Source organism: Lethenteron reissneri, chromosome 34, assembly GCF_015708825.2.
Source record: "Lethenteron reissneri isolate LAM-NWPU_2019-01 chromosome 34, ASM1570882v1, whole genome shotgun sequence".
Classification (NCBI taxonomy): domain Eukaryota; kingdom Metazoa; phylum Chordata; class Hyperoartia; order Petromyzontiformes; family Petromyzontidae; genus Lethenteron; species Lethenteron reissneri.
This window is the reverse complement of record NC_083812.1, coordinates 10,652,809-10,663,757: the sequence shown is the minus strand read 5'-3', so window position 1 is coordinate 10,663,757 and position 10,949 is coordinate 10,652,809. Positions and strand designations below refer to the sequence as shown.

General features: G+C 42.8%; 1 protein-coding gene across 1 annotated transcript in view; it reads right to left on the bottom strand.

The window, feature by feature from the left end:
- Positions 1-4,684: 4,684 nt before the first annotated feature.
- The window catches only part of LOC133350479 (E3 ubiquitin-protein ligase TRIM62-like), an 89,922-nt gene continuing 83,657 nt past the window's right edge, over positions 4,685-10,949 (bottom strand). Inside the window, 4 exon segments of the mRNA XM_061564819.1 lie at positions 4,685-5,672; positions 6,874-6,998; positions 8,381-8,403; positions 9,598-9,831. Coding sequence (XP_061420803.1) covers positions 5,143-5,672; positions 6,874-6,998; positions 8,381-8,403; positions 9,598-9,831 — 912 coding nt within the window. The 3' untranslated portion in view covers positions 4,685-5,142.

The window sequence follows — 10,949 nt, the reverse complement described above, 5'->3', positions numbered from 1 at the left end:
CCCCCTTTGTGTGTAGTGCAGGGTCCTAATGCTTGCTTACAGCAATGGGGATTGTGTGGCTGTGTGTTTTGTCGGGAGCGGTGGTTCAGTGGTTAACACGCAGTGCTAAGAACTTTGTTATCTGGGTTCGATTGCCATCCATGTACGTAGAACATCAGTGGCGAGTGGTATTGCGGAGACAAAGGTGGACAGGCATGGACCTGGCCATACCATACCACTGCAGTTAGCACTGCAGCATTGGAGATTCACACCTTCGATTAGCCCGGTGGTTGTGTACGGTGCGAAATCAGTTCAACATATTTACATACACACCGTACACAAAATAGTCGCCACCGATTGAGGCCAGCACAGCGCATGTGGGGGTGGAGGTGGCCTGCACCATCCACGGCTGTCTCTTATCTCCCCACAACCGGAAATCATTGAAGGTTGAGCTGACCTAGTGGAGGCTCAGGGCAGATTGTGACACCACTTGCTGTACATACATAATGGAGGGGGTTAAGCGCCTCCCTCCCAAGCTGAAGAGTCCACTCCTCTGCTTAATTCTTACACTGTAGCAAAGTTAAAATTGTCGGTGCCAAAAAATGAGTACAATTATTATTAGTGAATGGCGTCACGGTCTTTCTTCATACACGGGGCTTCAGCAGAATGCACAATAGACAAACGCAGATGCCACCGGTTCTCATTCTTTTTTTGCGAGTGTTTGACATTGGCTGTGCCGTGCCTCCATGAGCTTTAAACATTGTCATGCTATACAGGACTCCACCATTTCGATTTAAAGCTTTCGTGACTGCAGGGATTCAGCTTCTTGGTTCTTTCGTTAAAGTCACGTAGAAGGGAAATAATAAAACAATAAAAATAAAACATAATAAAATAATTCTCACGACGTTTCGGCCACAACGCAAGCAGCCGTCCTCAGGTGAAGACCAGGTCTGTCGGGGAGACATCGTCTGTGGCCGAAACGTCGTGAGAATTATTTATTATGTTTTATTTTTATTATTTTATTATTTCCCTTCTACGTGACTTTACCGAAAGAACCAAGAAGAGGACTCCACCAACCAATCACTCGTGTGTGCCAGGCAGGCCTGCCGGCTACTGCAGCCGATGGAGCTCCACACTAAATTGGCAGTTTGGAGAAGTTACAATTTAAATGTTTATTTTCACAGAATAAAAAAAAACTTGTAACTATAACAGTGAACATTAGTGCTATTTATTATGAGTTATTTACAAGTTGAGAGGGGCATTGCATGGAACAGTGTTCCATCGATTCATATCGATTCTGAAGCCCTCGATACAAGCATCGTATCTTGTGTGTAGGAATGTGTTTTATGAAGTACGTAAATGTTGTATGAAGTGTGTTTACACCACCATCACGCATACAGCCATCAAAGTTACTTCCATTAATTCTAATCGTGACTTTGACTGCAGATTCATCGAATCTCCGTTGGGCTGGTGATTCATACCTCCCCTACGTTTTTTTTTGACACTTGCTAATTTCAGGTCAAAAGTCCCGAAGCCTCAAGCAGCTAACAATTAAGAGCATGATCAAAGTTGTAATCGATACAATTTGACACGTTAATTGAACGGAGCAAGGTTACAAGCGTTTAGGAAAGACGACGATGGGAGATCATTCTTAAGTGGAGCAGAGTGTGAGGGAGGAAGCAGAAAGCGTAGTTCTAGATTTGAAGCTTTCGTGACTGCAAGGATTCATATTCTTAGGTTTTTTCGGTAAAGTCACGTAGGTAAAAACATTAAAAAGTAAAATAAAATAAAAATCACGACGTTTCGGAGGCAACACAAGCTTCCGTCTTCAGGTGGTACCGTCACAGCCACGACAGCTGTATCAAGTAAATGAGAGATTGCAGGAGTTACCACTGCGTTTATATAATGGTTATATAATGGTTGGAGTGGTAGCTCCTGCAATCTCTCATTTACTTGATACAGCTGTCGTGGCTGTGACGGTACCACCTGAAGACGGAAGCTTGTGTTGCCTCCGAAACGTCGTGATTTTTATTTTATTTTACTTTTTAATGTTTATACCTACGTGACTTTACCGAAAAAACCTAAGAATAAGAAAGCGTAGTGTTATCCACCTCCGGTGTGGTGAGTGATTGAGTAGGAATGTGTAAGTCGGTGTGTTGGCGTGACCTGCAGTGTTGAACACCGCATGACTGAGATGAAACATACTCTTTGGTTCTTTTGGTAAAGTCACGTACTGTAGGTAGAAAATTTTAATAAAACGACATTTTTTTTCACGACGTTTCGATCGCAACACAAGCGGTCGTCCTCAGGCGGAAAAAAATAATCCAGCAGTGGAACTGCTGATTCAGCAGTTGTTCAAGGAGCGCTGGTTCAGCAGTTGTTCAAGGAGCGCTGGTTCAGCAGTTCAACTGCTGGATAATTTTTTTCTGCCTGAGGACGACTGCTTGTGTTGCGATCGAAACGTCGTGATATATTATTATTTTTTTCTTTTCTACTTACGTGACTTTACCGAAAGAACCAAAGAGTATGGATTCCTGCAGTCACGAAAGCTTAAAATCAAGATTGAGATGAAACAGTCCGACAGACTGAGTCTTTAAGGGGTGCGGAGGAATCAATGAGATTGAGCCGCGTCTCATTTAAGCACAGGGAATCAAGTGAATGATCGATATAAGGTCGTCAACAAGTGTGGCCTTATTGTTCAAGGAGCGCACATTGACTAGTGCATTAACCGCGGAGGTTTAAGTTGTGTCACCAGCACACGGGGTCAGGTTTGTGATGGGTGGGCATCAAGGGGCGCAGGTGAAACAGGTTGGCACCACGGGATCAGAGTTTGGGGCATCGCCGACAGGCAGAACGATGAAGCCCGCTGAAGCCGGAATCATGACGCATATCGGGCGGACTACGACGGATTCCAAGTGAATGGCCGTACAAGCTGAAGTTCTTGAATCCGGGTGAACGTTCGTGACATGTGGTTTAAGAGAGCGAGACCGGAGACAGTAATCATGGCGATCTTTACGAGATTGATGCTCAATTGAAAGATAGTTAATTCTGGTAGGAACCTCTGGTTACACCAGCCCACAGGGGATTCTTCTGTCCGTCCGTCGTGCAGGGAGGGGCTGGGTGGGGAAGGGCTGGGTGGGGAGGGGCTGGTCACTCCGTGGTGCCCTTATAAAACTCAACGTTTAACCTACTCACGCCGGCTTGTGCCCGCCCTCACAGTCGGGCATATTTGCGGAATACACCACGCCGCCGTTGACCCTGGCCATTGACCGAGCAACCCAACGTTCCTACCAGCTCCCTCCGCAGGAATGTGTTGCAACATCGATGGAAGTACCATGGCGATCCACAATGGACAATCGTGACGCCGAGATATGTCGGTACAAGAGGGCAAAAAGGGGAAGGTCCTAGGAAAACTGGGGCAGGAAACAACCACAGCTGCTGTGTAGCCTTGTTGGCCAATTCCCCCGCGGCATGCTCGGGCTTGTTTGATCCCCATGGGGCATTGCTGCAGTTTGTGCAAGCAACGAGGTCCTCCATTGATTTTGTAATCAGAGGCGACTTGAGCAGCAGGTGACTAATACATACTGTCGCGAGTGCGATAGGAAAGCAGAACCACAATTGACTGCATCGGTGGGTGCTGGGCTGTTGATTGTAGTACCTCTCGGTGCCGTGCCAGCTCGCTGCCTGTGTTGAACCCTTGTTGACTCCATGGCTGGGCCACCCTCTGGGCCCTCTTAACTCGCCGTTCAGCTCGGAAACAAATGTCAAACGATGTGCTGTTTAGGCCTGACGCCTAAATTGAACAACCATTGGCACGTTAATGGTAATGTAACTCAGCAAGTCCTTCAGGCACATGATTGTATTTACATTTAGCTTTTTTTTTAAAGATGACCCCTCTTTCCAGGAAGGGCTGGTACTTGCTTGTTTTTATATTCGAAGTGAGAGGATAGGGCAACGAACCGTTTCCTCACAATCAATATATCTGCATTGCCTAACAATCTAAAAACCTATGAAACCTGTAAAAATACAACTGATTGAAAAAGTGTGATTTAAAAAAAGATATAAATGAAAACTACAAATAAATTCAAATTAAAAAGCAACCTGCAGATATTAGTAAAATGTAAGAGTAAAATGTATGTATATATTTTTTCATGGCTGCACTGCTTTCTTCAAGGATGGCTTTTCTCGTCATTTACAGAGTTAACAGACTTGTTTTTATTTTGACAGACAAAAGAGGAACAGCCTCACTTTCACTGTTCCCATTTCGTCTCACTTTTGCAAGAATGTCCTCGCGGCATAGTTCCCACACCACCCTGATTCACAGCGGAGTGGACCAGCAGACGCGAGTGTTTTAACGAGTTATTAGAATTCTATAAAATATGTAAGAATAAGGTAAGGCAAGAACTACATCAATGCGAGTCTACATAATTTCAATACCATCTTCTCGTGATGAAAAAATAAAACATTCCCTCAGTGTATGTAAATGTATTTTATCCAAATTGTATTGTCATGGTGCTCTCAGTTTCGTGTCATAAGAAAAAGTGTCCATTCACAACTCAACCCACAGCACAGAACTGTCAAGATCCCTCAAAGTGACTTATTTTCCACACTAAGGGCCACACTTTACCACGCACCATGATTGTCGAACTACTTTATGGTGTAGTGCTATGCAGCAGAAAAAACGTTATTTTGTATACAGCATATGCATAATACGTGGATATTTTATTTTATTGGATACATATGCATAAGCACATACACATACATCAACCGAAGAGAATGAATAGAACACCATTTTCCCCACTAATTATAATAAAATCCTGCTTGTACAGTACCTTTCACGGAAATTAATCCCAAGACAAGAAAAATACAGTAACTAAAACTCCAAAAAACTAATAAGGATAAAATACGTCTACAGTGTGCATCTCGGCATCACTGCTGCTGGTCAGTCGGTTACATTTATTCAAATTATTATTTGATGATGATCTGAGACAGGAAGACCACAATGTGCTTCTTAATGAACTGCCGATGGGTTTTTCAAAATGTACAAATGCCAAGGGTGTATTACACGTTTTTTTGTGTGTTGTTTGAAAAACGGTTTCTCAGCCCGCACAATTTTTTTGTCCCGGTATGTTCCCACACAATGAGAGATGTGACTCCTTTCCATCAGGGCAGCCCGTGTATTGTCAATTGCCCAGCACCCACATACAACCCGGGAAGAAGTGGTTGAACAAATTTGTAGGAAAACAAGTGCAGTCGATCCATGGTGTCTGTGTTGTAAAATGATAGCAGCCCCGACTCCCAGTCCAGGTAAACCCCGATCCTCTTCAGATGACTGCGGACCGCTATCTTATAGAAAATGTCCCCGTGCGCGGCAATGTAATTCACTCCCCTTCTCCCCACAACCCAAGAGCTCTTTGAGCCTCCCAGTGCATTATCCTGCCAGTGGCCCTTGCGAGGGATCGTTTCATACGCAACACCGACGAAGAAAAAATCTGAGCCTCCAACATCCACCTCCCAGTAGTGTCGCCCAGAAGAGAACGCCTGCGAGCACAGCACCTGCAACCAGCAATCGAAGCGACTGGGGTGCGCGGCATAGCGTTGGGAATCTATCACCCGCTTAGCCGTGCGGAGGTCAGCCGAGAGCTTGAGGTGCGAGTGGGCAGTGCTCGAGTTCAGTGTCGGACCGCGTCCATCTGCAAACGATAGTTGCAAGCTAATTAGTTTTTGTTCGCTTTTTATTCCCAATTGTATTAGTAGACATCATTATTCAAACGCAGGGAACTAGCCTGGCAAGGAGTGTTCGTCATATATCTATAACATCAATTTTTTAAGTCACGGAGCTGAAATTTCCAAAGGGAAATGAAAAACCGAATGAAAGTTGATGGATTATTGGTGTATTTATTGGTAACCAAGCGGACATCATCAGCTCAACACACCAGGGAGAACCCATTTTAATTATGAGTGGCTGAAACCTAGATTTGAACTCAGCTCTGTGGTGCATGCTCAGTACGCCGACCTCTGAGCTACCCAGCCACTGGAGGTTTAAGTGATCACACATACTTGCCGAGCACAGGCTAAAACGCTTACAACACGGGAGCAAGATGACTACAAAAGTGTCATGAAGCCAGTCCTGCATACGCATGTTTCCACTTTGTGTATGTCTATTAATCTGGCAGACGTAGTTTGCTCTCGGTACTGTATAATTGCATTACAACTCAAGACATCAAAGGCATTTAAGTGACACCTACAGCCACTGGAAATGCCACACTGCACCACTGTGTTAAACAAAGAACTGATTCTTAAATCAAATCGCGACTCTGAATCGGGACTATTCACCGCAACACATGGTTGTGGAATCGTTACAAGTCTATCTGATCATTGCTTAATCATATGCTTCAGATGCCCAATTTTATCGCAACTGCATGGCCATACCCACTTAGTCCAACTGCACTTAAACAATGCTCATTGGGAGTTGGGCAGATAGGTCAAGAGTTAGAGCTGTGAGCTGGCACTACTGAGATGCTGGTTGAAACAGCATGGGCAGCCATCTGTGATGAAACCAGGATCTCAGGTCTAGTGAGTTGTTAGCCATAGACTGATCACAATTGACTGCACAAAAAGACTCACATTTTTTCAACCCACTGAATGTGGATTATTGTTTTCTATGCGATGCACACTCTTACAGGTCACGTAAGGTGTGCCACTTGTGTTAATGAACAGGCCTGTTAAACTAACCTCTAATAGCATTTTCTGACAGGGTGATGTACCGCTCGCTGCAGAATGAGAAATTAAAATGTATTTGTCTCATGACATGATGCCAAAAGCACAATTATGTAATGAAGAAAAGTACCCACATCTCATTTTACATAGTCGATAACTTAGTGCGTCACTTACACCCAGTGGTCAGGAAAGACCTAAGTCTTTTGTTAATTACGTCTTCCAGTGAGCGGAACTTGCTGTTGTCTTGCTGCATCGGTGCTGGAGGGAGAAGGGTCTCACTCTTTTGGTCAATGTAAATTCTGAAATAGGAGTGCAATGAGAAACAAATATTTCAGCTGGATGATAAAACTAGAACATAAAATAACATACCAGTCAATTTTACAGTCTGTTTCACTGCATAATAATGTGTTTTACGGTACCGTTTGTTTCGACCTTTTGGTTCTCACCAGTAGGCAGGCTTGCTGAAAAATACTGTTGGTATACCAGCTGTTTTGATAAGGGCACTCCTTCTAAATAACGGTGCCCTGTTAGTGCAACCCTGTAAACTTTAATCTTGAAGGCCAATAAGGCCAGAAACGGATTTTTCCTGTGAAAAACTGAACAGAGGTGGTTTTATTTACTTATTTTTCAAAGGTATGTGGACTCTCTACGCTTGGTTGCTGAAGGTTACTCTGTAGACTGCAGGCTTGCAAAGGTGTGGTTTGTGTGTGCAAGTATATATCTCATAAAGGAATGTTTGGGGAGTGATTTCTGTTGGTCTTCCTTTATGTGCGGCTTGTTGCCATATGCAATAACAATTTCACGAGGTAGAATGTAAGAGGTTTTTACTGGACATTGTCTGGACTGGTCGGTTGCATTATTATATGGTATGAAAGTGTAGGCTGTGTCGAATCGTCTGTTGGCAATGGCATTTGGGTGGGAGCATGCGTTAGCGTACACGTGAGCTTGCATAGAGGGCAATGGAGTACATGTTTGGGCATTTTCTACAGTAAAAGTTGGAATAAAAATCTCCTCTGGTGTATGTGATAGTCAACCAGATTTATGGACAAATTGCATAGGTAGGTGTCTGGACTAATACGCAGGTTAGATTTTAAGGTAATGCTATTGGGGCTATGGTTTTGGCTGGTGTATTTCTGCATGTATCGTCTTGTGCATTCATGCATTGCATTGGTTAATACTGTACAAGGGTGTACTTTGGCTAAGGAATTGGCGAATTACTGAAGGCACAAGAGCTTGGTATTGATGGGTGAATGAATTTGTGGGTGCAGTGTATGATCCCTGCAAGAGGTAAGGTCTGAATATTTGTTATTTATTTAACTTAAGTATTTCGTAGTGACCTTTGTAATTTTTCTTGGCTCTAGCATCACCATTTCAAAAAGCACCAAAAACTGTGTTTATTAAAAATATAATTCACATTATTTGGATATAGCACTTTTCAAAACCTCCAGGCACAACATTTGTAGGTCTATGTTGAAAATGGAAAGAAAAAAACTTGAGGACTCAAACCATTTTCGCTCTCATATTTTTGTAGTTCTCATTGAAATGTGTCAAAATGTGAGCTTTATATACTTCCATAACATAATTCGAATGTATATATGTCACTGACTGGCTGTCTACAATTACAGTACTGCATATAACATATACACTTACAAAATGGCGATACCATGATACAGCCACTTACCTAATTTCATTGTGGAATGAGTTCTAAGAAAATCAAACAATCAGATTTAGTTATTATTGTACATGTAAAAATAAACAATACATAATCATATTGTATGATTAACATTCCAGTACCTATCTTTAGAAATATTATATTTGCATGGATTCATCGATTCATTCAAATTGAATTTTAGGCTCACAATACATGTGTAGGAAGGACTTGAGAAAACACGCGTCACGCGTTGGGTTGTGATACGGACACGCGGCGGACAGTGAGGGCAAACGGGGACACAGGGAGCGGGGCGCCATACTGTTGTGATTGTGCCAATTAAGGTGGTAAGGTAATTAAGGAAGGCCTGCAGGTGTTCGGGGGTAATCGAGGACGCAGGCCAGGTGATTGGACGAGGGATGGGTGTCGGGAATTGGTGCCTCGATGACTGCAATAACAACACCAAGTGAGGCTGGGGGCTGGGGGCGAATGGAGAAGCGGAGGATGATCTAATTGATTGGGGCAAATTGGTTCGGGGATAAAGGCAAAGAGCGTGGGGAGAAACGGGAGTTGGTTGGTGCCTGGGACAAGAGACAGATGGAGGGAGAGACGGAGCAGCAGACAAGAGAGTATAGTATACGGTAGCAGTAGACAAGAGAGTATAGTATAAGGTAGCAGTGGACAGAGGGAGATAGTGTACGGTAGCAGTGGACAAAGAGAAGACCGAGTATGGTAGCAGCGGATAAAGAGAATACAGTATAGGATAGCAGCGGAGTAACGGACCTTTGTGGAGAAGCTACGACGGAGTGAGACGGCAGGGAGAACAAAGAGCGACCGAGCTGGAGAGAGAGCAGAGAGGGAGGTCGGTGGAGGAGAGGAACAGAGGGAGAGTGAGCGAAGCCAGCGAGCGAACGGAGGGACATTGAGTGATGTTCATGGGGAGTTGTGCATTGTAGAGAATGGAGGGACATTGTGTGATGCCGACGGAGGAGATGTGAACTACACGCGTTAATAAAGAACCAAGACAAAGAAGCTGTCACGTCAGTACGAGTCCTACACATGCATCAAATAATGCATGGAAGAAAACAATCACTTGCAGTTCATATGTAAGTGAATCATTGAAATCCACTTCAGCCACTAAGCATTTTACAGACAACACATTGGTACAAAATTTTTGTATTCACGAATTGCAGAATGACCCTAATCCATTTGATTATTTTGGAAAGTGTAAGCACAATTGTATGTTTCACCTGCAAGAAGTCGAGTGGGTCCTTCACAAACAACAGCTCCTTCAGCTTCTGTTTGGACTGTTGGAGTGCTTGGAGCTCTCTCTCGAAGGAATTGATGTTGTTTTGAATTTTGGAGAGTAGCAATGCGCCGTTGTCTTCCAGTTGCTGAAGGGCTGCCCTTTCTTCCTCGTCCAAAAGTTTTCTTTGCCACGTGTACTTACTCGAGATCTTAGCCTTGTTATTTTTTGTGGATTCCTGGATAAAGAAAGTGGAGCAAATCTTTATTATTTGGTTCTTTCGGTTAAGTCACGTCTAAAGATAAAATAATAAATTAAATTAAATGATAGAATACGACGTTTCGATTGCAACACAAGCAATCATCAGGTATAATGAAATAGTGACATAAAATCTAACCAGAAAACTATAGACAGACATATTAGCAGTCTATAGTTTTTCTGGTTAGATTTTATGTCGCTATTTCATTATACCTGATGATGATTGCTTGTGTTGCAATCGAAACGTCGTATTCTATTATTTAATTTAATTTATTATTTTATCTTTAGACGTGACTTAACCGAAAGAACCAAATAATAATTCCTGCAGTCACGAAAGTTCTAAAAGTAAGATTGGAGCAAATCTACTCGTCCTAACTCGCAGTAATACATTCAATAATGCCTCATTCCCACATTTGTCTCTGCACGTAAGAAAGCAAGTTTTTTATTTTTTTTACACAACTCACAAAATATGCCTAAGCAATATGGGTCTAACGAGGTAACAATCAATTATCATTTCTTCTTAACCTATCGATACATGCATTGTATGGTGTTTTATAAGAATCAGTGTTTTCAAGTTGCTTATGTTGTATTTAATGGTTTTGTGTGACCCTGCAGCTGCTTCAGGCCACTACATTCACCATAATATTTAATCATTTATAGATTATCGAATAAAATCGCGACCCTGCATCACAACATTTCATTAACTCACTTGGGTAGGAAGGGTATGGGGAAGTGCGGGATGAATCGTTACATCTACGCAAAGCACGTACCTTGAAATTTGAACATGATATCAATGGCTAAAGTGATTGTGACCAGCTGATACCATCCGCCACCTTATACAATTCACTGGCTCTGGTAGATGGTGAATTTTAGGGTTTGTTTGGATAAAAAAAATCATTTACATATCAATTCAGGCCCACTCATTGGAGGTTACCACACATCCCTAAGGGGAAATGTAATCACATGCAGCAAATGTGGCTACTGATAATAACTACAGTTGATCAATATTAACAATTATGGTAGTTTTGAGAGTAGTGGTGGTATTGAGGGTGTTAGTGTTTTGGAAAATGTTTGTGGTACACCCATATGCAGAGTAAC